General features: G+C 40.9%; 1 protein-coding gene across 3 annotated transcripts; it reads left to right on the top strand.

Moving 5' to 3' along the window:
- The first annotated feature begins 48 nt into the window (after nt 1-48).
- Nucleotides 49-27,613, top strand: LOC103354569 (plasma membrane calcium-transporting ATPase 1-like). Of its 3 annotated transcripts, XM_008277994.1 has the most exons (20): nt 49-244; nt 5,510-5,707; nt 8,842-9,099; nt 10,061-10,186; nt 10,968-11,144; nt 12,513-12,539; nt 15,324-15,470; nt 17,264-17,478; nt 17,694-17,936; nt 19,185-19,426; nt 19,504-19,741; nt 20,117-20,296; nt 21,148-21,235; nt 21,521-21,627; nt 21,764-21,955; nt 24,573-24,786; nt 25,403-25,614; nt 25,706-25,813; nt 26,406-26,594; nt 27,230-27,613. In XM_008277994.1, the coding sequence occupies exons 1-20, from the start codon at nt 49-51 to the stop codon at nt 27,611-27,613; spliced, it is 3,741 nt and encodes a 1,246-aa protein (XP_008276216.1). The 3 variants fall into 3 exon arrangements, with proteins under 3 accessions (XP_008276216.1, XP_008276218.1, XP_008276217.1); XM_008277996.1 differs by lacking the exon at nt 12,513-12,539 and having other exon boundaries at nt 10,968-11,114; nt 15,333-15,470; XM_008277995.1 differs by lacking the exon at nt 12,513-12,539.
- Nucleotides 27,614-27,961: the final 348 nt, after the last annotated feature.

The following is a 27,961-nucleotide window of genomic DNA, read 5'->3' as shown; positions in this document are numbered from 1 at the left end:
GTCTGTGTTTTTTGGGAAGGCCTCTGTTGATTCCCGGAGGAAGGAGACATGGCCAATAACTCTTTTCGTGGGTCCAAACATGGCCGACGTTACGAGGCCAACCATGAGACAGAGTTCAGCTGCTCACTGCAGGAGCTGCGATCACTCATGGAACTACGAGGAGCGGAAGCAATAACTAGGATCCAGGAGTGTTATGGAGACATTAATGGACTGTGTGCCCGACTGAGGACGTCACCTGTCGAAGGTAAATTTGATGGCAAACTCTGTTTTTGTGTTCACTTGGTGTCCTCACAGATGGAGTATCTAGGCACCAGAGAGAGGAATCTAAAACTAAACGTTAGCTCAGCCACAGGCAGGGGGATGCTGAGTTGTGGTGCTTTCAGTCAGAGACACTGCTGTCAGTTGTATGCAAGAATTTGAGCAGCTCTGAGCATCAGGGGTGAACCGATAATTTGGAACCAATGTATATGTGCAGCCCTGCCTTCGCCCTAAGTCGGCTGCGATAGGTTCCCCCCATCCCCCCAACCCCGACCCTAGTTAGTGAGGATTAAGCAGTATATAGACAATGGATGGATGGATGGATGGATGGATGGATATATGTGAAGTAAAAATTGAGGTCTTGGTGTCTGAATTGACAATAACACAAATTATTTATGGCATGCGCAAAAGTTTTGGCACCCTTCTTTCGTTAATTCTAAGAACCCAATTAAATCGTTAGGCTTTAACTGATTCAACAAGGCTTGTAAAGCAAGCCAAGAATTTAATTAGGTCAGCTAATTGATTGATAAATTGGTTTTAGACGTAAATTGGTTGATAAATTCTTTGACTCTTCCTGCTTATTGTAACACTCACATGCCTACAGAGCAGAGGAAGGCCATAAAAAGAGATCACAATGCTTCCAGCTTGCAGTTTACATTGAAGACGAAATAATGAAATAAGAAATAATGGCAGTTAAGGGAAGAACTGGAAGTCAAGACAAGATCTAGAAGACCAAGAAAACTCTGAGAATGAAATGGCTGCTGGCAAATCCTTCATATAATTACAGAGGAGTTACAGGAAAGTTTTGCCTGATACAGGAGTTGTAGTGCAACATGTCTTCTTTCTTTTTTTTTCTCTTTTTTTGCCTTTTAGCCTTTATTGTATAGTGAAGTGGAAAGGGAGACAGGAAAAGTAGGGAAAAGAGTGGGGGAAGAACATGCAGCAAATGACCTTGGGGTTGGACTCGAACCATGGCCACTGTGTCGGGGACTTTCAGCTGCTGTACATTAGCTGTTCAGCTACCAGGATGCCTGTGATGCACCATTTCACTGTGCATCACTGATGCATAATCATGGCAGAGCCATCATACCTTCATAGCAATTACAAAATGCTTAGTTTAAAAATGGGGCCTTTAACTGATTAATTTGATCTCTGCCCTCTGCACAAAGTACCACACAAGATCAGAACTTGATGATAAATGAGAAGATTTATTTACGAAGGTCTACATGGAACAGGAACAGGGGTGCATTAAAGAAACATAACCTACAGCGTCGGAAGGCACAGATGCATGAAATGGAGATCTAATCTGGTGTTGTGGACACATCAATATGTGAATGAACAAACACTGGATGCAACTGTTTTGGGGTGAGTCAAGAAAGTGAAACTGAAAAACTGGTTTTTACAGCAGTGCTCCAAAAGTGCCCCTTCTTTTACACGTGCCATTTACTGGTTTTGTTGTGTATTAAATTAATGAAAATTGTAACAGTGCATTAGCATTTGAAGAAAGGCATGTATGTTTGCTGCAGGAGTTGTATTTCTATGCTTTCTCTTCAAACACCACTGTATGTATTTTGCCCAGGGGTGCCCTGTATGTACTGATGTTTTAGACCTCCTCATCAGTGACTCACAGAACTCTCCCCCCTGGCATGGACATCATAAAACCAACAGAGGACATATTAGGTTTATTCTGTGGCTTGAGGGTCTGTGACCGTGTGATGGTCAAAGTCGACTGTGACCTGCAGCCTCAGCTGATCCTGCTCTGCCCTCTCTTAGCTTCAAGATAATATGACATGAACACATTGCCTCCCAGTCTGTAAATATTGGCTTTTACAAAGATTCAAGTGGAGAATTTGTTGCAGTGAGAACAAAATTATTTTTCCCGTTGTTCCTCATGTGGTCACACCAAAAAGGCTTTAAAAATGATGTTAGATGGAAGTCATTCAGCAATTTGGTAGAATTGTCCAGAAACAACATTGAGCTGAGAGGAAGCTTGTGGGGATTCTGTAAGAAACAGACAGTGTGTCTTGGTATTTGTGCAGCCGTTGACCTTATTACATGGAGTGGGTATCAGTAGATGCCACTGACCCATGTTAAATACAACTCGTTGGTTAATGTCACTGTAAAATTCCTTGCCTCTGTTGTCCTTTCATTTAACCACCAACAATTATTTACTGTGTTGTCCAATTCACACTGTCAGACAGACCTCCATCGTGTCTAATGCATCAGACTGATGTTACATCTCAGTAATAATGGTATAAACAACCCTAGTAGCACACAGAGAAGTGCAACACAGATTCTAAACGTGGGCAGAATAAACATTGTCAGCAGATCCATGTATTTTTGCTGAGTCATCAGTGAGTTTTGTATTTTACTCCCATATGATGAAAACCCATTTTTATTCTGGTATGAGGTTGGCATAAACTTGGAGGTGTAAAATAAATATTGTTAAGATATAAAGACCTTTATATTTTAACAACATTTTTTTAATAGCACCACATTGTCAAATAGAGATGCAGACAGTGTGTTCTTCTTGAAGGGCGATGGGAACAGCAGCAGCTTGTTGGTTTTTAGAGCAAAACGGCTCAGATCAGCTTTGCCACCAGTGGTTATACAGTTATAGTGAAATTAACCATCTTTGCAGTATATTAAGCTGAAAAGCTAAAAGGCACACAAGACATGTGAGACTAATTTGCTGAAAAGGGGCACAATATGGGACCTTTAATGCTATATTAGACTCCATGATGTGATCATGATCGAACTCTAAGCTGCTCTTTTTCTTTTAATGAACACCCCACTGTTTCTATGTTTTCGTGTACGTATTAGAAGCTGCTCCTCTTTGGAGCTATCCACCTGTTTTTGGGTTGATACACCCAGTTTCAGTTCATTTCTAGAGAATTTGACCTGAACACTGACCCACAGACAGTGGATGCATTGCATGTGATGCTGACCTACAGACAGTGCTTAATGTTTCTTGGTGGACTGTCTGGCCTTTGACATTTTCCTCCTCATCATTAATTCATTCAGTCTGTCCATCTTGCATGCACTCAGTAAACACCTTCAGTGTTTGGTCTCCTGCTGATAGAGAAGTAAAATGTCAGCAGCAGCTTGAAATCAGTGGAAAAATCCATTACACTGCTTTCCTTCTCTGTGTGTCTCTGTGACGACAGCTGGCAACAGACACATTAACTTTCAGTGTAATCCCACTCACCTGAAAGCACAGACAAAGCACAGCGCTCTGCTCGCTGAGTTTCATTTTCAGACTACATGAAGAGCAGTGCAGAGTTTAATACCTGTTCGGACTGACTGAGTCAGCTGCAACTGTGCAGCAGCTGCAGCGTCTCTTAGGGGATTTGAGTGTGTCCTGACATGTTGTTCTGCTCCACAGGGAAACCAGTCTGTTCTCTGCTCCCACACCACACCACACCACACCACACCACAGCACAGCAGAGACACAAACACCAGTGTGATAAACAATCCTTTACATTTTAAAAAATCAAGCTGGAAAAAATGTAATTTGTTTACCTTCCTTTTGATGCAGCTCACGCTGCCTAATCTTGAACAACATTGTAACTTAATCCTAAACTGCGTTGTAGCCTAATCCCAAACTACACTGCATTCACAGAGTCTTCACTGGCTCCATGGATGACAAGCTATTCATACTCACTATGGAACATTTTACAACGTCTGCATGCACTGCTGAGCTTGTACCTTACATGTTATCAAATCCAAAATGTTTCTTTATTTCTCAGTTGTTTTAGTATCGTGACTATTTGTTCAGTCCAGTTTGTTTTGAACAAGGAGCAATAAGACACCAGCAGTCGGGTTTTTAAAGAGGACAAGCAGCGGGTCAGATGGACAGTGCATTTTAGGAACACCTCACCACCACTGGAGTCCCATAGAGCTAATACACCGCAAACTTTGAATAAAGATAGAACTCACTTAATCCTAAATCTACACTTTGATATGTAAAATCTTGCAGTGGCAAAAGATGTAAAATACATATATATATATATATATATATATAAATATATGAAAAGAAAAGCACCTCAAAGGAAATTAAAGTTTAATAAAAATTAGTAAAAAAATTAGTAAAGGCTAGAGAAAGAGGAAGAGACCTAAAAGAGGCCACTGACTCAGCTGACCTGATTTCCTCGGGCAGATCGTTCCAGAACCTCGGGACCCAACTGCAAATGTTCTGTCCCCTTTAATTTGCAGTTGGCCCCTGGTACAGACAAAAGACCTCTGCCTGAAGAAAAGTTCATATTGTGTGTTTGGTACTAATAGATTTAAGATATAGCTGGGAGAGGCCATGAAGGGCCTTACAAGTCGTCAGTAAAATAGTAAGTTCTAAAACCTACAGGGAGCCACTGTGAAGGGGCTGAGACAGAAGTGATGTGATCTCATCTCTTTGTTCTGGTTAAAAGCCTGGCAGCGGAGTTCATGAGGGGCCCCAATAAGCAGAAACCTTCACAGGTTAACAGGATTTATATCTCTGCTCTGGAAAATTCCTGCTTGTGTTCAAGTTTTTACTGAGGGCTTTATTATGTGTTGTCTGTGACGTTACATTTTGGTGGTCAAAGCAGTTTGCTGGATAAAAGCAGCACACAGTGGACACAGATGTCATGCTCACACCTGGGACAGCACCTGTATCAATTACTGGATCTTCTAATTAAAGTTGGACACTTTCAGTCTGTATATTTAGCCTCTTTTTGTTCACATGGATGCGTGTGTGATAAACACCTTAAAGGTCACAGTGGTGCGTAATTAGATTTTTTTTTGCTGTTTGTTAAAAGCTGTGTGCTCTCTTTAAATTTTTAATGGTTAAACCTGTTCACATCCTTCAGTTTGGCCTCTGAAAAATAACTGAACAAGAACTATGTGAGGTTCAGATTGGCTTTAGTGAGTAAGTGTAAATATGGTGTGCCATAAAACCAAAGAATGTGTGTGTTTAAATGAGAAAGTGTTGCACAGTGTAATGACATTTTTGATTTTGTAATAATAAATAGTAGATTTTCTCGCTATCACAAGTTAACAGATCTTTCAATCATAAACATGTTTCAGTTTAAGTGTTGTTAATTAAAGAATTCTTCAAAATAGCATTTCTACACTGAATGACAGTCTACATGAATGTTGAAACAAATCTGAGTTTGAGCAAAGACATGTTCTATTAACATAAACTCAGTTTAATGGTGCAATCCAGCCTTCTAGGAGGACACATGGAGTGATGCTGTCTTTGTGTTTCCTTTTGCAGGTTTAGATGGAAAATCGGAGGACATCAACAGAAGGATACAGGAGTTTGGACAGAACGTCATCCCTCCTAAAAAGCCTAAAACCTTTGTGCAGTTAGTGTGGGAAGCCCTGCAGGATGTGACGCTCATCATCCTGGAGGTGGCAGCCATCATTTCACTAGGCCTTTCTTTCTACAGTCCACCAGATGCTGAGAGACAGCGTGAGTTTGTTTTATTATCATTATTATTATAAATGCATACTGTGTAAAACCTTTACATGTGTGGAAAAAAAGTGTATGACTTTTATTATGAACCTGGCACCTCACTGATGAGCTAATTAATAGGGACATACTACAGAGACAGTAGTAGAGGAGAGAGGTGAACGAGATGAGCTAAATATAGCTACAACTTTTAAAAAGTATCATTCCTGATTTTCTTGGCTAGAACTGAGACATTTTCACGTATACACAGCCTCTGCATTGGTAGATGTCAGTGTAGCTGAACCAGTTAATTTAATTAGACTTAAGATTTTTTTAAAAAAAGAAAGAAAGAAAGAAAGAAAGAAAGAAAGAAAGAAAGAAAGAAAGAAAGAAAGAAAGAAAGAAAGAAAGAAAGAAAATACTCTATCATATCAAAGTAAAAGCAGCTTTCTACAAAATGAGGGAAAAAATTTAAAAAAATATAAAATGCAAAAGTGGTTGCATTAGTATTTACAATATTTAATGTGACTTACCTAATTCAACATAGGTGCAGCCAACCGATCACTGGTCACTCGGAATCACATTATTAGTGAAACAAAGATCATCTGAGTGGAGTAAATGTATATAAGGACACCTCTATCTGGAAGGTCCAGTCACTGGTGAATCAGTACTCCTGAGTATAACTACCCCTTAAAGACAAGAGAACACTCCAAGCAACTCTGTGAAAAGGTTTTTGAAAAGTCAGGGGATGATACAAGAGCATGTCCAAGTCACTGAATATCACTTGAAGTACAGTAAAACCCATCATTAAGAAATCATTTGGTACATGTGCAAGTCTGCCGAGAACAGGCCATTCTCAAAAACTGAGTGAATATGCAAGAAAGAGACTAGTGAGGGAGCCCACCAAGACACCTATGACTCCTCTGTATGAGCTGCAAGCTTCAGCGGCTGCATGCCTTGGAAGGCTTTCAAAGGTAGTGGGTAAAATAAATGCAGCAAAGTGCAGGGTAATTCTAGAGGACAAGCTGATGCAATCTGCAAGAGAACTACAAATCATGAGAAGATTTGTTTTCCAACAAGACAATGATCTAAAGCAAACAGCCAAAGCTACACAAAAATGATTTAAAGACAACAAGATGAATGTTCTGGAGTGGCAAAGTCAGAACCCAGACCTCAATCCAACTGAGAATTTGCGGCTAGACTGAGAAGGGTTGGTCACTCATGATCCCCATGCAACCTGACAGTTTTGCAAGGAAGAATGGGATCAAATGTATTTGTCCAGATGTGCAAAACTGATTGAGAACTATCCAAACAGACTCACTGCTGTAATTGTGGCCAAAGGTGCATCTACTAAGCATTGGGTTGAAGGCGATGAATACCCATGCTATCAACTATTGTATCTTTTTTTATTCTTAATTGATTGTCTTTTTTTTTTTGGTCAAAATAAGTTTTCACTTTCAAAATTTGGACCAAATGTACCCAATTCTGACAATAAAAAAAATGTTTCACAGGGTACATGATGCTAATGTATTCACTTTTATACAGACAATCCTCTTCCAGTTATTGTGAAAGGGAAAAGTGTTTTGTTTGCATCACGTGATGAACATAATGAAGTTGTAGTGAAGCAGGTTGGATAATTACACCAAAGCCCAGCACAGTTCCATTACTGCTCCAGGAGTTTTGGGTTGTTGCTGTAAGCAGTGAATCCAGTCTGCACACATGATAAAACACAAAACTACACCAAAATAAATATTTAACATTAATACCAAATAAAAGCTAAGTTTGACTTGAATTTGCAGGGAGACAACATTTTCAGTTTCTCCAAAACTCTCTTATAGTGAGTTAGGTATATGACATGTAAATGTTGGTATGAGAATTAGTTTCCATATATGACTGAAAGTTTAATTCAGCATAAACACATTTTATCAATCTCTTTATCTACAACATTATATTTCGCCTAAGTTTACCTGAGTAATTTAAATATTAAGAGTTTGTTATATTATTATGTTGTGTTATTATATAAAATAAAAATTAACCTGACCTAAATGATTTCACCTTAATCTACATGTTCACTCTGAACTATATGTACAGTCCACTTTAGGGATCTTTTAAAATAAAAACCTAGGACGTTCTTTTTGATGTTACACATACTGCTCAACATTTGTTGTAACATCTTAGTTTTATAAGACAGTTCAGTCTTGTCTAGAACCTCTTTACAAATTACATTTTTAATGTCAGCAAACCAGTTTGTTAAAGTTTCTTTCTAGCCGATGATTAAACCCCTAAAAAACTAATCTCTGTGTATTAAAGTCACACATAAAAAACAATCCCTCTCTGTCTGAAATTGGCAAGATACAACACTATACCATTGCTTTCTTACTGTGTGTTGGTGTGCGTAGTTAAGAACACCAGCTCAGCTACAACTTTGCACTGTCAAACTGCTATACACAACACAATGGCAAGTTGTGATGTTGGAGTAATTCAACCATATAGGATTGGTTCCTTTGGTGTGTTACATATGAAACCTTGAAATGCTGAGTTCTTGTTTTTTGTTATACTGTCATCAGTACACTGCAGGTTCAAGGTATGAAAGCTCAGCCATGAATTTGACGGCCTATTTTACTCAAGATGTGTCTTGTAGCATATAAAAAGACTCCATATAAAGATGAAGAAAACAACAACTTGACTTTAATTGGAGAAAGTCTTTACATGAAAACAGTGTTGACTCTTGATAGAAGACCAAGTGCAAGTTGTGGGAGTGGATGCCAAAGTTTGAAAAACAGTTCACTTAACCTATGAGGTTTTGAAGCGAATAACATTGTCACACAACTCAAGATAAAAAGCTTGATTTTCACCAGTCGGGGTCGTTACAATAAAGAAAAACATGGAGTACATTTTCCTAGCTGACCTCTGACCTAGCAGGAGGTATATGACTTGGGTCATCACTCAGTTTAAAGAAACAATCTATAAAATCAGAGGCTTTTGTGTGACAGCAGCAGTATGTCAAGTCCTTCCAAAGTGATCCCCCTGTACAGCAAAGTCAGAGGCCACTTTATATCAGGTTGCGCAGAGTGTGGACAGTTACAGGAAACATGTAAGTAACCCAGACACAGGTTCAGGAAATTAAAACTCCAGCCTGCGTTGTCTCCGTTCAGACTGTGGTGAAGCAGCTGGTGGTGTAGAGGATGAGGGTGAGGCGGAGGCCGGCTGGATCGAAGGCGCTGCCATCCTCCTGTCTGTGGTGTGTGTGGTGCTGGTGACGGCCTTCAATGACTGGAGCAAAGAGAAGCAGTTCCGTGGCCTCCAGAGTCGCATCGAGCAGGAGCAGAAGTTCACCGTGGTCCGAGGGGGGCAGGTGATCCAGATCAAAGTGTCCGAGATCGTAGTAGGAGACATCGCACAAGTCAAATATGGTGAGAGAACACAAAGTGTTCTATAGCAGGCCTTTCTACTGGTTCAAAGTTAGGCTCACGTTTAAAAGTTTACTCAATGTAATGATTAGACCTGGAAATCAAGGCTCAGTACTCTGTTGATACTGCATGAGGACCAAAAACTTTAATTTAATAATTGACGTTACAGATGCAAAATCCTGTTGAGTTCTTCTAAGATTAGTGAATTCCTCATTTAAATCATGATTACATGTTTCAGGAAAAAAAACAGGGTTTGTAGAAAACCATGTTCAAATTGATTCATCAAAAGAAAAAGAAGGTTGTTTTTATATGCCAGTACTAAAGTTCTGACTCTCCAAAATTTGTCCTGGTTAATTTTATGAATCTATTTGTTCAATTTGTGTTTTACTTTCTATTGTGTTTATTTTTTGGATGTTTTTATATTAAATATTCACTGAGCTTTCGAATTGCCCCTAGGGGTTAAATAAAGCTATTTGAACTGAATTGAATTGAATTGAATTGAATTGAATTGAATTGCTCATGTCAGAGTGGTAGAAAAAATACCGCACAGAAATCAGGACTGGGCTGCACTACCTGTTTGTAAATCTATCACTAAGGTTGTGTGTGAAATTGTATGTGTCTAATTTCTTAGTCACTACTACTTGCTAGGGATTTGGTTGCCAGTTTGGCTTTTATAAGTGTATGAATACCTTTAGCACTAACTAATCTGAAAGTATCTGAAAATATAGATAAGGATAGAAATACATAAAATTCCTATAGCATCTTTTAAGATTGTGGTGTTGTTTGTTTGATGATCAGTACCTTGCAGTTCAAGGTGAAAAAACACAACAGAATTATTAGTTTTTCTTATTGTATAGAGGCAATATCTCTCTGTCGCTGCATCAGTTAATTTTCTTTCTCCTCCTTGTGTCAGAGACAGGTGACATAATGATGATGTAACTTAATGAGTGTGTTGATGTTCCAGGTGACCTCCTCCCTGCCGACGGTGTCCTGATCCAGGGCAACGACCTAAAGATTGATGAGAGCTCTCTGACCGGAGAGTCGGATCATGTCAAGAAGACTCTCGACAAAGACCCCATGTTGTTGTCAGGTGGATCTCTCTGCTCTGCTCCATCCACATCTAATTACAGCCAAGTTCAGTGTTTCCGCTGCTGAGTTTCCATTGTTAAATCAGACCATCTTTATGGTTTACAGATGTAAAGACTGAGCATGAAACCTCCTCTTACAGCCTTGAAACAATTAAAATACTGAAGAAATTACAGTGTTTTTATGTTGACTAAGTTAAAATCCAACATCAGTGTAATTTCAGAGAGAGTCAGTACAGTAATAGTAAACAAATATATAAAAAAGCATCCAAGAGGCATCTAATTAAAACAGAGCTTTAACACTTGTATGGTTCTTGCTCTGGACTTCACAGTTACACATACATATCTGCATTCGTCCTGTGTGTACCTATAAAAATTTTAAACATCACAGTCATCAGCTACTGCACTGGCAACTTGTTGGTCTGTGCTTTGTGGTACCAAAAACACAATAAAATCTTTTCTTCCTCCATCCAAACACTATCGGCAATCAGACAATTTACTTGATTGTTGTGATGGAGAGTACACTGAAAAACATTCAAAGTGCATGAAGATGTGCAAAATAATGGTGCACACAGCCCAAGAGTCGGTATCCAGGTTGCCACATCAACCTTGCCAAGAGCTTAAGATATTAAAGTGAGATCACTAATTTGATTAGGTCACAACGTAGTCCTCAGTGTTTCTCTTAAACAAGACAAAAGGTCAACTCATGTGAGCACAGAATGCATGCATATTTTTGGGGGGCGGTGGGTAAAATGGTAAAAGTCCTCCTTCCTGTCTCCCTCTCAGGTACCCATGTGATGGAGGGTTCTGGCAAGATGTTGGTCACTGCTGTAGGTGTGAACTCTCAGACTGGAATCATTTTCACGCTGCTCGGTGCTGGCGAAGAAGGCGACGGCGATGGTGAAGACAAAAAAGACAAGAAGAAAGAGGAGCGGAAAAACAAAGAGAGGAAGGAGAAAAAAAGTAAGTTACATCAGATTTGGTGGGAAACAGCCACACTGATGCCGATGTGTGACACTCAGGCATGTCACAGAGCAAATACACTGCTATTTTAACAAACTGACTAAAGTAGTGCTTTTAACCAAAGCACCTTCGGATCCTTTTTCATATGTGCATTCATACCAAAAGGCAGCTTTCTGTGCAAAATCATTACAGAGACGCACAGAAACTACATGAATGATATCAGCATTGGTATTGGCTAAAAAAGACAACAAAATTAAATATTCCTCCAAAATGAACAGTGCCAGGTACATAACACCTGTCAGGCAAAAACATGTGAATACATTTATCAGCAATTGGAAAGAAATAAGTTTGGAAATATCAGCAGATTGATTATCGTTAAAAATTCTATTTTGTGCATTCTCATCGTCTAAGCTCCGAAGCAGAGATGATAGGGACTTTGCTGGAAAATCTTCAAAATTCTTTTGCTAAGAACAGAAAAAGATCATTATACAAAGTATGTAAGTGTATGTCTGAACACTGGGTTTATCTGTGAGACAGGACTATCGATTGAGCCAAATGAATGCTGACCACTTGGATATACCTAAAATCTATTGTCTGGATTGTTCTGAAGATCTGGTCATTTCTCACAATGACAATTAATTTATTGATGTATCATGTCTGGTACAATGTGTTTATGGTTGCTGTTAAACTTCTCTTAAATGTGGCAGGTTGTAAAGTATCCTAGTTGTGAACATTTTTATTTTGATTCAGTTAGCTTAGTGACACCATCAGCACCAGCTCCTGCTATAAGACAATCAATACCATAAGGTTTTTATTATGTTGCTAGCACATTTAGCTAAACATTTCTTCGGATAGCAAACGTAGTGGAGCAATTTCATTCAGAAATCTGATTGGAACTAAACCATTGTTACAGGGATTACTCAGCTGAGACTGTTAATCGCATTGATGTGACACAATGTGTCATTAATTCATTTATTTTCAGTAAATCACTGTAGGCATAGCCCCAGTAATATTTGCAAATAAGAAACCCATCTATAGCGAGCTGCCATGCAAGGCAGGGACCTAATCACCAGGACCACTCTGACATATGGACAAAAGAAGCTGAGAATATGACTCTCTGCTGCTGTACTGGTAGTAACATGTAGGTTTATTCTTGGGACATCATGATAGCACAACTTCAAGCAAACAAACACAAACTGACACCCACTGAACTCCATGCCACCCATCCAATAGTCACTTCATTCTCCTGGATCAGAATGCTGAACTGGCACCATTACTACATATTTCTGCATTTAGGCTCTTTAAGTGCTTTATTGATGGTTCATTCTACATGTATGAGTGACTGACCAGCATTTTTCACCCTTACAGGTAAAAAAGAAGACAAAAGCAAGAAAGGTAATCAGCACGTCACTGCTCATCGGTGTGAGTGTGTGACTGAGTGGATGTGAAGGTTGTATCGAACAGCAGCAGCTTCAGTTGTTCAGTTCATCAATGACCAGAGGTTGGCTGTTTCATTCACAGCTGCACTGGTCTCTATGGACTGTAGAGCTGTAGATTATTCCCTCGTTAAGTTAGCAGTGATCTTGGTCATGTGTTTGCCTGTGTGTCATTTTGTCAGCATGTGGAGCAAACTTTAATGGAATGGAACCAGAGGAGCAGTGTAGTAACCATCTTTGGCCAGATATTGTCGCATGCTCTAAACGGATGCATTGTCACCTAAAGGAGTTCTTTTCCTGAGCATAGTGAGAGTTTATAAAAATGCTGTCTTTGACTGAACCAAGCATTTTGGGTTCCACATGTGTGATGTCAGTGGAGCTTGTGGAGGTCTGAGATGTGAGGCCTTTCTGTTCCTGTGAAAAATTATCAGTCACAGCCTCAGTACCATCCCAGTTTATAGTCGACAAGATGATGTGGCGCCTACTAATGTGTAGACTTTAGGTAGTCAGGTATCCCAACATGCATTTCTCATCAATCAGTGGTGACCAAGTAGCAACTTCTGGGGTGACAGTCAGTCCACACAGATGCCCATGTTAGAATGTCCAGCTTTATGGCGGCAATAAACATGTTTATAGCCTGGTACAATAAACTGTTTTGGTCTCCGTAGCTAATGTCCACATTCATTACAACTGTACGAGGGGCATCTTTTATAAAATTAATCTGTTTAAATGGTATTAATGTTGTGCCTAAATAAGGGCATTGTTGCTTTATGTGAAAGGTGGGTGTTATATAGTCCATTACAGCTAGAAGGGGCAGGGATCGAACCACTAACCTTTAAATAGTGGGCAACCCACTCTAACCGCTGAGCCACAGCAGTTTCTGTCTTTCTTTGACTGATTTTTTACCTTCACATTGTCGTGAATGCCATCACAGCTGGGTAAAATTTAGCTGGAACAAGTCTGTGTTCCTTCCCATATTGCTAACCCTATGAAACATTTCTGGAGACACCCCTCAGTGAACAGTGTGTGTTCAGTCCTTTTTGGGTGTTTGGACTGCAGAGTTTAACTTGAGAAGTTAAGAAAAAGTTCAAACAGACAGATAGATGAGAAATATTAGCAAATTGGAGCTAAGCACCAAAAAAAAAAAACCCTGACTTTTAAATGTAATAATAATTAAGCAAAAAATCACTCATATCCATCTTAAATGTAATATTATCAAACATTCAATCAAAGAATCCTAATAAGTCAGAAAGTTGGACTGTATCTTCAGTTGACAGTTTGATGAGAAGACTCTGGTTTAGGTGAGCTAGAACAAGTGTTGTATATTCTTCATATCAGGACATCTCTGTAAAGTGGATCATATGCAGTGTTTGTGCAACACTGTCATCTTTGCTGTTGCTGTCTTGTAAGTCAACATGAGCTGGACATCATGTGATGCAATCAAGCAGTCAAACAATCCTGTTGTCAGTAGTTGGTTTACATGAGCTGGTTCTGATAAGGCTCCTGGTTCCCCCTGGGTCTCCTCATGTTTTTCCTGGTCACTGGAGGGTCCCCCTGGCTCCTTGTGGCCCCTGCATACCCGCATGCTGTAGTGTGTGTCCCTGTGGTCTGAGCACCACAAACAGGTGCTTCTGACTCTGTTGATGGTGATTAGGACCAAGCAGATTATCGGCCTTAAGCTCAGCAGCTGCTTTCTTCTCCTGCCTGCTGCCTGCCTGTCCACTAATAACCTCATTACTGAGATGGGATCAGCACACACACACACACACACACACACACACACACACACACACACACACACACACACAAACACACACCTGCAAGTACTCCCTCTCTCTGTCACAGAGCAGTGTCCACTGAACCTGTTTGCTGTATTGTTTATTGTTACTGTGTAGTCTGGTCAGTTCGTTAGTCGGTTTGTCAGTTAATGAGTTGGTTTGGAGGTCTGTTCTGACTCACTGATGACCCAAAGCAGCACAATAGACTCACACTGGGACTCGACCACCACACTGATGACACACAGCATCATGGACCTGCCCTTCTCTGCTTGTTGTGTCACACCCTGACTAACTGCTCACTCAGTTAACACTTAGATTTAATGACTAGCAATCATGCTCTTGCTTATTTCTAGTTCTTGGCATGTCCTTCCATTATTGCGTACCGTATGACATACTGACACAGAACTATATTTTGAATTCTTCCTATTTTACAAGCATTTTAAAATATATTTTACTATGGCTCCTGTTGTTTTCTGGTCTAGTCCTGTTTTAATTTTTGCTATTGATGCAAATTCTATTTTACCTGCCATTGTAATGACCTTGTAACAAACATTTCCACAGCACTTATTCTATTAGCAAAACATGTCTTTACAATCCTTAAAACCTTTCCTCTTACTTGCACTAATAATGTTTTCACTCACAGAATAATTCATTTAATTTCTGCTTCACAGACTTTTTGATTGCAGTTTGGGTTTATCAGTGAAAGCCAACTTTTTCTGATGTTTCACATTTAGTTTAGGAAAGTTTTAAAGCAAAGCATCTGCAGGGGGTGTTGATTTCAGTGACAGAGAGTAAAAAATATTGTTTTGTCTTCTTTTTCTTTTTGTTTAAAACCAATTGTTTAAGCCCTGACCTTTGTTAGAGGATGTGTTGAGATCATAAAACAGTGTTGCACTGACAGCAGCAGCAGCTTTGATAATTTGTCTTCAAACACCTGAATGTTTCACTTCTTTTGTCCTCTGTAGGAAAAAACAAGGATGGAGTCACTGTGGAGATGCAGCCACTTAATGACGATGGAGACCCAGACAAGAAGAAGAAAAACCTACCGAAGAAGGAGAAATCCGTCCTGCAGGGCAAGCTGACAAAACTGGCTGTGCAGATCGGCAAAGCAGGTACAAACAGACAATCTGTAAATGGATGAGCAGAGTGTGAATGTCAAAGTGACGCAGACGTCATCTGAATGCTGAACACCAGCTCCCTGCTGGGTTAAGGATACATGGTACTGTGCTCTTTCATAATAGACTTTTATTGTAAAGGTAAAGTATCTATACCTGGACATGGGGATTTTCAAATTATTCAGTACTTTCTTGTGTTCTGTCTCCTAATGTTTTGTTATTGCAAGTCAGAAATCAGTCCTAAAAAGTCTAGTGTAATCAATATTTGGTTCTACTTTCAGTCATACATATTACTATCATAATTATCATATTATATTTAGGAGAGTTCTGGAGGTGCTGTACCATGTTGTAGCTGACATTCTGTGAAGAAGAGACATTCATTGATCTGCTTATACATGAAACTGTTTTGATCAATCTTGTTAGAGACACTTCAACACTTATACCAAAGTTCTTGCAGACTTTTGGTTCGTAGCAGAAAATGCAGTTTTGTAACAGCACTTACTTTATCTCAGACAAAACTTCCAGCAACAATTAATCAGCCTTTTATCTTTTGAATCACCTCTAGCAGAATACTAACTATAAGCAAAAGAGAGTTTAAAGCCTTTTCTTAGAGATGGCATATGCCTCCTGAACCCTGAAGCAGATGAGACTGATAGCAGAAGGCTCTGCCTCCCATTCTGCTTTTGGAATCTCAAGGAACCAGAAGTAAATCTGCAGGCTGAGAGTGAAGTGTTTTGTTGGGATAATATGGTACGAGAAGTTCTTTGAGATATGATGGAGCTTGGTCATTAAGTGCTTTGCGTTTGAGGAGAAACGTAATAAATTTTATTCTGGATTTTACAGAGAGCCAATGAAGAGAAGCTAATGTTGGAGAAAAGTAATCCTGCCCACTTTTGGATGAACTAGAGGGTTTTTTTTTTTAGAAAGTTATTGGGACATCCTACTAGTAAGGGGTTACAACAGTCCAACCTAGAAGTTACAAATGCATTGACTAGTTTACCCACATGTATCACTTTGCCAAAGGGGAGGCTATCATAGTTAAAAGATAGATTTTTATTAAAGACTTGGTGACTTTACAAAATAATTGATTTTCTTCACATTTTCTTCACAAAGGTACTACAGCCTACATCATCTTGACACATCTGACTTACAAAAACATATTTGAGATGCACTAGACTCATGTCTGTGTAGAAATGGCTTAGAGGGGCGCCGCTATAGCTCACCTGGTAGAGCTGGCGTCCCATGTACAGGGCTACAGTCCCGATGCGGAGGTCATGGGTTCGAGTCCCGCTCATGACCCTTTCCCGCACATGTCCTCCCCCTACTCTTCTCCCCACTTTCCTGTCTCTCTTCCACTGTCCTATCAAAATAAAGGCACAAAGGCCAAAAAAATAACTTTAAAAAGAAATGGCTTAGAAATGTTTCATAGCTGTATATTCTTCACCTAAACACATGAAAGTTTTTTCATGTATTGTTAACATCATTCGATGCAAATCACAACAGGCGGAAAACTACATCAAGATCATTTCTGCTCAGTGCCTGAGTGTGTGGTGAAGCAGGATTATCTTGCTCTCTCAGGGATTGCGCTCCTACTTACCCTTAGGTAGTAGGAACAGTTTAAGTTACCTGTAAAATCAATTCCTTGGGGAAACTCTGAAACTGTACATAGATACAAGCCCAAAACATCTTCTTACTCCTCCTTGCTGTTTGCTACATATGTTGTGTTCACAATTTATGTTCACAGCTGAACTAAACTCTGTCTCTGTTGGTCTTTCTGTCTGTATCTTTAGGTCTGTTCATGTCTACTATCACTGTCATCATCCTCATCACTCGCTTCCTGATCGATACCTTCTGGATTCAGGGGGTTGTCTGGACCGCTGAATGTGTGCCCATTTACATTCAGTTCATGGTCAAGTTCTTCATCATCGGTGTGACGGTGCTGGTGGTGGCTGTGCCTGAAGGTCTCCCCCTGGCTGTCACCATCTCCCTGGCCTATTCAGTCAAGGTCTGTTTGTACACAGTCTGGTAACCTGAACACTGAACTGACCACCAAATGCTGAGTAACTGTTATACCTGTTCTTATGTTTAGTGTTGTGTTTTGTTGGAGCAATGACCTCAACTGTAAAAGCTCTAGTCGAAGAGTTCGGATCAATCATTGCTCCTCCTCTAAATGTCTTCAGTAAATTCAGTCTCTGGTTCCGCTGTTTCCTCTTTTGTCAGAAAATGATGAAGGACAACAATCTGGTTCGCCACCTGGATGCCTGTGAGACGATGGGCAATGCCACAGCCATCTGTTCTGATAAGACAGGCACTCTGACTATGAACCGCATGACGGTGGTGCAGGCCTATATCGCCGGACACCACTACAAAAAGATTCCAGAGCCGGACCTTGTCCCGGTCAAAGTCCTGGACCTGCTCACCCTTGGCATTGGGGTCAACTGCGCCTACACCACCAAGATTATGGTGAGCCATAAAAATAACCATTCATTCAGGAAGCTCTGCGAGTCAAGCACTTGGCTGAGAGGGCGGATGGAGTTTGGAGAGCTGCCACAACAGCTCAGGACTCATCTGATCACTGCCTCCTGGGTCAACTGCACAGACCAGAGCACACAGGAGACAAACAGGTTCAGCTAGAAGACTTAATAAGCACCAACAAGCATTTTTCATCAGCTTCCTTTCTGTCAGTCGTCTGCTAGGACTGTCACAATATAATAATTACTGGATGAAATCATCAGTTGTTTAGTATAACCTAAGTTTTGGAACCCCCAAGGGATCACATAATATTTAAGATCTGAGGGCCCCTTACATTATAGATTAAACCTTACTGCCACACAAAATTGTCAGGCCTGCATTTTTTTTGAGAAATGATGATGAGGTTATATATCTTAAGCACTACTAAAACTGAAATTTTACAGTGAATGTCCATCTTTGGTTTAAGTTTTCATAACTCAGACATCCTGTGATTGCAGGTTGCTGGTGATCATTCTCCTACTATAAAAGATCACCAGCTGAAAAAATGAGAAATCAATGGACAATAAAATGTCAAACGATAGTAAAAAAAATATATATATACAGCAATTTCCAAAAGCCAAAGCCAGCATCAGCAAACATCTTATAATGTCTGAGTCCCTATCCCTAAAGTATTAAATGTACTGTTATACAGGGTAAAAGTTGCAGATCCTCACCAAAGATGTGAATAATTATTTGTTTTAAGAAGTAATTTAAAAGTAGGTGATGATTTAACAGACTGGGTTACAGATACAGATTGCAGGGTCTGATCTAAGTCTGCTTAGAGGTTGTAGAGGGCAGAACAACTCTGAAATATCATCTAAAACTATAAATAACCTTAAAACGATTCAATAATAGTGGTTTAATAATTTGTTGCGTCTCTATTATTAGTCTTTCAAAAAAATCCTAAATTAGATTACCCTCATATTGCAAATCATTAAATGCAAAACACCTCCAAACGCTTTTAGATTATCCAGATTGTAGAAGATCAGAATTCTGATTCTTATGTAAATAGAGTTTGTTCATCCACCTCTCTCATTTAACCCTAAACACTGCCCCTTGTCTCAATGCTGCTGGATTGACATTATTTTTATATGCTTGTGCAGTTGTGAATTTCATTCCTGCATCAGGTAAAGAAGCTGATCTGTTGTTAAAGCTGGAAGTGCTGTGATTTAACTTCCTTTCTGCTGCTGCTTCCTGCAGCCTCCAGAGAGGGAAGGCGGGCTGCCTCGCCAGGTGGGAAACAAGACTGAATGTGCCTTACTGGGACTCACCCTTGACCTGCACCGAGACTACCAGAACATCCGCAACGAAATCCCAGAGGAGAAACTGTTCAAGGTCTACACCTTCAACTCTGTGAGGAAGTCCATGAGCACTGTGCTAAAGAACCATGACGGCAGCTACCGAATGTTCAGCAAGGGGGCCTCTGAGATCCTGCTCAAGAAGTAGGTTTAGTGCTTCTGCTCACACAGCTTCATGCTCAGTCACATGATGATCACATGATTCTGTCTTGTGGTTCCAGGTGCTGTAAGATCTTGATGTCCACTGGCGAAGCCAAAGTCTTCAAATCTCGAGACCGAGATGACCTGGTGAAGAGGGTGGTTGAATCAATGGCATCAGAGGGTCTAAGGACCATCTGCCTGGCCTACAAAGACTTTCCTGCCATTGAAGGAGAGCCTGACTGGGACAATGAGGCACACATCCTCACTGGCCTCACATGCATTTCTGTGGTTGGCATTGAGGACCCAGTAAGACCTGAGGTATGACACCCCACCTATACACAGGGACACATGAAGGCAATCAACCAGTCACAGTGCCAATGTAAACACCAGGACTAAATTGCAAACAGCATTATGGGATGGAAGCTGTTGCTTGTTTTGCATGTATCAATCTATGGGCAGTTGTCTGAAGGACTGGGTCACTGTAGATCCATAGAACTAACATTTTGTCATCACCACTTCTTTGCTCAGAAACTGCTACAGTAAGTGTTTGAAGCTATCATCAGACAATTATCACCGTTCTTTTCCATCTCTTGTCATTTGATCTTTATTTCTTCAGTGTTCTGACATCTATCCAGAGTATACCGTAAACCTCAGTATCACTCTCTGCTTGATTTCCTCTCTTGCTCCCATCAGGTACCAGATGCCATCAGAAAGTGCCAGCGTGCAGGCATCACTGTCCGCATGGTGACTGGAGACAACATCAACACAGCCCGGGCCATCGCCACCAAGTGTGGCATCCTGCATCCTGGAGACGACTTCATTTGTATGGAAGGCAAAGAGTTCAACCGAAGGATCCGCAACGAGCTGGGCGAGGTCAGACCAACATGAGGTCTTTCCCCACTGCAAAAACTCACAAGCTGTTTTAGTACAGCCTTGCGCATGTGCTGACTGTAGGAACCTCCTCTGTAGAACCTCTTTCCTCTCCTTTTCTGTCCAGGGGAGAAAAGAGTAGTTACTCTGGGTCAGTCTGAATGGCCCTGAAAAACTGCTGTGTTGGTCTCAACACTGACTGATTAAACTTGAAGAAGGCAACAACAGAAAGAACCATTTGTCTAACCTCTTGATGTCTTCTTTGAATAGCAGTCTTCTTCTCTCCAACATCACCACCAACAATCTAAAATTATGCATATAGGTTAACACAACAAACAACAATGCAGCAACTATCTCAGGTTCCTCTAGTACTGTTGTTGCTTTGGCGTGATCAAAATTGGCATTGGCGGTCGAAACTGTTGCAAAATTGCCACCTGTTGAGTCCAGTAGATCTTACACTGCTGTGGAAACAGAATGGCAGGAAGAGCCAGTTATGGCTATGTTCCTGTAAATGCTCACATCACCTCATGCTTGATCTGAGTTTCTGCAGTGGACAGTGGCCTATAGAAACAGAGAAACTAATTTTTCACAGGTTTTTAGCAGATGAACTTAAAAACAAATGAATATATTCCTGTACTACATTCTGCACAGTGATGCTCAACCATCACAGTGAGGGTGGTCGTGGAAAGGTGAGGGGGTGGCTGTATGACTGGTTCATGTAAGATCAAGTTTTTGTGGCACATAGCCAACACTGCATGGACTGCCAGGTTTTTGCATCACTGTGATAAACTGATTTAAAATGGTGTTTTGCAACTAAACTGTTCTTTCACACACTCTTCTCTGTTTGTCTGCAGATTGAGCAGGAGCGTATTGATAAGATTTGGCCCAAGCTGAGAGTCCTCGCCAGATCATCTCCAACAGACAAACACACTTTGGTCAAAGGTCAGACCAACTTAAATCAGGTTCCAGAGGCTGCATACAGTTAGATTCATATATGGCTTAGATAGAGGGGAGTGAGACAAGGGAGATTTATTTATAGACAACATAGTCTCACTGTGCATTGGATAAATATCAACAATGAAATCATAAGAAAACAATCAGAATTTTAAGGCAACCTGATATAAAATTAACATTTTTAGTGGATTTTAAAGGCAGTCCTAATTACAGCACACCTTAGACCCTAATTTGGTCCCTACATGTTTCTCAGCTGTGTGTCTATCTTCCTAGGTATCATTGACAGCACAGTACTAGAGCAGAGCCAAGTTGTCGCAGTAACTGGAGATGGCACAAACGACGGTCCTGCCCTCAAGAAAGCGGATGTTGGCTTTGCCATGGTAACGATTGTCACCAATGTCATTTAAAAGCATCTAGTTGTATTTGTAGCAGTGAAGCCACTTTCTTAGAGAGTTTATAAAACATTGAGGGTAATGTCAGGTTTGTGACAGTTAGTGTACATGTTGTGATTTGCAGGGCATCGCAGGGACGGATGTCGCGAAGGAGGCGTCTGACATCATCCTGACAGACGACAACTTCAGCAGCATTGTTAAAGCCGTTATGTGGGGCAGGAATGTCTACGACAGCATCTCCAAGTTCCTGCAGTTCCAGCTCACCGTTAATATAGTTGCTGTCATTGTGGCCTTCACTGGAGCCTGCATTACTCAGGTCAGAACCACCTGAAGTCAATTCATCTTGAAGGTCAAATGTGTTGTGAGATGTTTCCACAACTACAATCAGAACACCGACTAGTTGCTGGTTTAGAAATTTGTCATGACATGCATCATTTAGACAAACAGCATTCAGGTTTTCTGCCTTTTTACAGATCCCCTTCTGTAAAAATCAAGTTTGTTATTTCATTAGCATGTCCATATGATGTTTTTATTTTTTTTGAATATGCTCGAAGATAATATGCAAACTCAGCACTTAGTGTCTTGGTTGAGGATTTCCACCCTACAACTGCAGTATACAAATACGTGATAAACATAAAGAAACTATCCTGTCATCCGATAGGACTGGGCCTTCTGTGCCATTATTCCTATTCAGAATCAGTTTCCAGTTCTAACATGTATCATTAAATTACTCCAGGACCACTTGCCATTGGGTAACATAGAGTAGTATTAGAATGTCTAAGCAGAGTCATGGGCGAGCTGGTGTGCTCTAGCTGCAGTGAACGGTGAAGGGTTGGATGTAGAACGAGGCACTTCATAGATCTGAACATTCTAATGGAGGCAAAAATGACAGCTACATCTAAGCCTTTTTGACATAGGAAGGGATTATTTTCATGGAAAACCTCAAAACACAGATGAGTTTTAAGTGATCAATGACTGGAGAGGAAAGGTAATGTTCATATGTCCATCATAAATTTGAGCTTTTTTCTATAAGCACTACTAGGCCAACACGGAGAACAATTAACAAAGCAAGCAAAAGAAAATCACAGCTATTTTGAAGACGCTGGTTTTTTGCAGATTGCAAGAATTTATGTAATTTATATATTTATATATTTATAAGAATTTGTATAATCAGTTGCCACGGTGATGGCGGCGTGCATAGATGCAGCAGTCCCTTCAGGAGACAACGAAAGTGAACGTTTTGAGTGTCTTGCCTATCCCAAACAGTCTGTTGTGACAGTCTTACTTCCATGCACCAAACACAGTTTAGCAACATTTGAATCACAATTAATGACAGCCATGGTTGTTGACTCATGACCTGAGGCCATTCTGATGATAGCACTCCAGTACAGTTCTATGAAAGCAGGTTAGTTCACTTTTGGAGTGCTAAACTCTAGTTTGTTAAACACATTGCTGCTTATTTAGACATAAGTATGTGATGTTGTAGAGAAATGATAGAGTCGAGTCAGGGTCCTACTGATTAACACTTTACTGACTGATAAGAAAACCTTGGGCAGCTGTGGCTCAGGTGGTAGAGCGGTTGTCCTCTGATCACAAGGTTGGCGGTTTGATCCCTGGCCCCTCCACAGTCGAAGTGTCCTTGGGCAAGACAGTGAACCTGAAGTTGCTCCCAGTGGCAGGCTCGCGCCTTGCATGGTAGCTCTGTTGCCATTAGTGTATGAATGTGTGTGAGAATGAGAAAACAGAGTAAAGCACTTTGAGTGCCGCTAAGATAGAAAAGCACTACATAAGTGCAGTCCATTTACCATTTGGTGTGGTGACTGCTTTATACAGTACATTTACAGAAAGCAAAAAACCTCTCATTCACCAAACAGTCCTACAAAAATAGCAGTTTAGCTGCTAATAAAGCTGCTGGACTCTGTTTGGGAGGCAATTTGGTGATTCAGAGTCTTACTGCCTTCAGACATTTTGTCAGTCACATGTCATGGATGTCCTAGAATTGCCCTAAACTTGACCCTCAACCTTCATCATACTTGTTCTTTTTAGAAATCTTTTTTCAAGAGGTGTACAGTACACATTTGGTAACAATGACACTAGGCTGCAGACAAACAACATGACAGACAACATAAAATGCCCAAGCCTATGAGGATAATCACAACCAAAAGCTACCAGAGATTAATCAAGCTATAAATTCTTTGTCTGAAGATGTTGAGTTTATGTTTTCTACAGTGTATATTATCAAACCTCACATTTTAAAGTCCCTCACTGATCATTAATAAAACCCCTAATAATGCATCTCTGTGTAACAAAGTTACATCCTTGGAGTTTATTCTATGAATATAATTTCTTTCTGCCTTAAAATGGCTTAGAGTAACTCTACACTGTTGCTTCCTCAAGACGGTTAAGATTTGTTAAGTCCATGCATCTCTCTCCATTCATTTCCCCACTGCTCACTGAAACTTACGCTCACCAGTTCACCTGCAACTCTCCTTAAACACTACAAAATTGCTCAATGAGTTGTAGCGTTGTAATAATTTAGTCATACATTTTTGAACCAAAAACCAATTCTTAGGAAGTATAATGATACACAAATCTCCACCCTGACAGGTCTGATTTCTTTGCTTTGCTACATATGAAAACCTGGCTGTCTGAATCTGTGTTTTTAAAATGATCATCACTACAATGTCGTTTTGAGTTGTCTTGTCTCATGGCATATAAAATACACCATGGGGGCATGTAAACAAAGGAGAAAACCTTGATTTTCACAAGAACGGGTCTTTGAATTCTGTTTGTAAATGTTTGTTTACTGGTGTCCTTTGATTGTTTCTTGTTTTCAGTGTATGAACTCCATCTTACTTCCTGTTCTTAATGACATAATAAACTTGGGTTTCTCTGTTGACACTTGCTGTTGGGTTTTGTGTATGTGTTTGAAGGACTCCCCTCTGAAAGCTGTGCAGATGCTATGGGTCAACCTCATCATGGACACCTTCGCTTCGCTGGCTCTTGCCACCGAGCCGCCGACTGAGGCATTGCTGCTCAGGAACCCATACGGCCGCAAGAAGCCGCTCATCTCCCGCACCATGATGAAGAATATCCTGGGACACGGTGTCTACCAGCTGACTACCATCTTCCTCCTGCTCTTCATAGGTCAGCACCACAGTTTTATGGGCCAAAACAGACTCCTGTGTTTTTTTTTAGTTAAGAGCCATACAGCCAAATATTTTTTACATTAGATGAACCAAAATGTTCTGCTTTTCAGTAATAGGAGGAGTAATAGAGGAGTTCAGGCTGTGATACAACTTGTACAGATATGTTCAGAGCCTCAACTCATTGAGCCTTGGACAAAACCAGGAAAGTTTTGAAATTAGCTCTGCACTGCTTGCACTTTCACATATTTTTGGGTTGTTGTTTCGCTTATGTGCCTGTACGTAATAATGTTGTTTCTGTGTTTGCTCAGCTTTAAGCTTATCTATATAGGAATCAAATATCTTTTAAGTGTGTGTAGACATACAAACCCACCAAAGTGGATTTCAGTGCTGAAAGTAAGATTTTATTAGGTTGTCTGCAAGAATTTAGCAACAAATGCCTCTAAAAGATTGTCTGAAAAATTCTTTGCATATCATTTAATACTTCAATGAATTCTTTCTTTAACTGCGTAAATCCCATTACTAATTACATCTGTACCATCATTAGTAATGTGTGAAAAACAAACAAACAAACAAACAATAACCTGCTTGGTTGTCCTTATCTGTCTCTCTCACAGGTGAAAAGATTTTCGACATTGACAATGGCAGGGACGCCCCCCTCCATGCCCCGCCCTCGGAGCACTACACCATCGTGTTCAACACGTTTGTCCTCATGCAGATCTTCAATGAGTTCAATGCCCGAAAGATCCACGGAGAGAGGAACGTCTTCGAGGGTGTCTTTAACAACCCCATCTTCTGCACCATCATCCTGGGAACCTTGATTATACAGGTAACCTTTTTACAGCAAACAAGCTGTTAGACTGGCACTGCTGAATGATGAAGGAATCTTAGTATAAGGTTGTGGCTTTGTCCTCCTGCAGATCTTGATTGTTCAGTTTGGTGGGAAACCATTCAGCTGTGTGAGCCTGACCATTGAGCAGTGGCTGTGGTGTATCTTCCTGGGGATTGGCAGTCTCCTGTGGGGACAGGTGAGACTTTTCTTGAGAAGAGATCAACTTTTTTAATAGTAGATGAGAAATGAAAGGCATCTTGCCACATCTCTTCCTTTCATACCCCCTAAATAACTGAGTGCTTGTTTTGTCCTAAAAATCTGTCGACACATAAAAAGCATTCCAAAACATCCATCCATCCATCCATTATCTATACACCGCTTAATCCTCACTAGGGTCGCGGGGGGGCTGAAGCCTATCCCAGCCGACTTAGGGGACAGGGGACACTCTGGACAGGTCGCCAGTCCATCGCAGGGCCACACTTAGAGACAGAAACCAATCACACTCACATTCACACCTACGGACAATTTAGAATCACCAATTAACCTCAACATGTTTTTGGACTGTGGGAGGAAGCCAGAGAACCCGGAGAGAACCCACGCTGCACAGGGAGAACATGCAAATTCCATACAGATAGATCCCGGGTGTCCTCACTGGGACGTGAACTTTTTGCTGCAAGGCAACAATGCTAACCACTGACATACCTTGCAGCCCTATTCCAAAACATGATTTTCGTAATTTTAGCCCGTCATAGCTACTGACAAAAGGTATTATATTTGTTCTCCCTCAGCTTGTGTCCAGCATTCCTACTAACTGGCTGAAGTTCCTGAAAACAGCGGGTCACGGCACGCAGCGAGAGGAGATCCCTGAGGAGGAGCTGGAGGAGATGAAGGACATGGATGAGATTGACCACGCTGAGATGGAGCTGAGGAGGGGACAGGTGCTCTGGTGTCGCGGCCTCAACCGCATCCAGACACAGGTATGTTTTCACTTTTAAAGGAAAATTCCACCATGGTGCTATTTTCATAGCAAGACACATCAAGGACATCAAGAGGGCAGACAAATGACGATAATCAGACCCACACATCAGGGCTGGTCAGAAGGACCTATCCTAGAAGTTAATGTTTCCGGAACAGGCTCAACAGCAGTAGTTGTTGCTGTCAGAAGGTTACCATACAATAGCCTGCAAGTTCCTGCATTGGAAAGTAGCCTTGTGATTATTTCAGTTGCCTGAAATATTATGTTCTGATCCTCTCTCACTGAAAAATCCAGAGATTTAGGTTTCCACATATTACTTTTGTATGTTGCCTGTTTGATCGGGACTAGCTTCCACACGAGCTACAATGTCATAAATAAATGTACGTTAGGTAAGCTGAAAGAAGCTTTCCACTTTAAGCAGAAGAATTAGAAAACAGACTTTCAGTGTCAAAGATCCCAGAGAAGTAACTGTGATCAAAACACATTTTGAGTGGAAGGGGACCTCTGCTGTCTGAATGGACACAGTTGGGATTAAGATGTAATTAGAAAAACACGAGAATTTGCCTTCAACACCTTTCAACACACTGTCCTCTTTGATTTAAACCCTGACCTGACTGTCTTCCTCTCAACTCTCAGATCCGTGTGGTAAACGCCTTCAGGGACAGTGTGTCCCCATATGAGGGTCTGGAGACACCTGAGGCTCGCAGCTCCATCCACAACTTCATGACCCACCCTGAGTTCCGCATTGAGGACTCAGAACCTCAAATCCCCCTGATTGATGAAAATGAAGGCGAGGACGATCCCCCCACCAAACGAAATTCCGTCATCATCCCGCCACCACTGACTGGACTGTCCTCTCTGCCGCCTCTCCCGTCCTCACCGAACCAGAACAACAACGCCATGGACCGCATCATTCCACAGCACAAGGACACCTCCAGGTCCATTCTGATCCCGTCCAACTCAGCTGGGCTGCCACCCTGTCCAGGGAGCCCCCTGCACAGTCTGGAGACCTCGCTCTGAAGCCCCACCCCAGACCTGACTATCCCTGTCACTGTGGTCTGTTGGTACTGTGCTTGTTACTGCGAGAGTTCTGGTTCTTCTGAGAACTGAGGAATGAAAAAACATTTTTAAAACAGACTCTTCTGATTGGTTCTCGTCAGGAGTTCAACCCTCTGGTTTTTAGGATCCAGGAAGCAGAGATGTTTCCAGATGTGTTTGTGGTTTCGTTCAGAGCGATGGCGGCTCACACAAACTGATGTTTCCTTCTTTAATAGGCATTCACTCTGCAGTTGTTGTTTAGGAGAAGAGTGTTTGTGAGGTGATCGATCAATAATCAGTTTCTGATGTGTAAATATTCATGTTGACATA

The sequence above is a fragment of the Stegastes partitus genome, unplaced genomic scaffold (genome assembly GCF_000690725.1).
Source record: "Stegastes partitus isolate 25-593 unplaced genomic scaffold, Stegastes_partitus-1.0.2 Scaffold112, whole genome shotgun sequence".
Lineage (NCBI taxonomy): Eukaryota > Metazoa > Chordata > Actinopteri > Pomacentridae > Stegastes > Stegastes partitus.
Note: the sequence above shows the minus strand (reverse complement) of the source record. Positions and strands in the feature narration are given on the sequence as shown.

Bases quoted from the DNA above. Each gene is read 5' to 3' on its own strand.
- LOC103354569 (XM_008277994.1), top strand. From the start codon at position 49: ATGGCCAATAACTCTTTTCGTGGGTCCAAACATGGCCGACGTTACGAG. The intron at 21,236-21,520 runs GTCAGACCAACT...CTATCTTCCTAG, and splicing joins CAAACACACTTTGGTCAAAG to GTATCATTGACAGCACAGTA. The intron at 26,595-27,229 runs GTATGTTTTCAC...CTCAACTCTCAG, and splicing joins TCAACCGCATCCAGACACAG to ATCCGTGTGGTAAACGCCTT.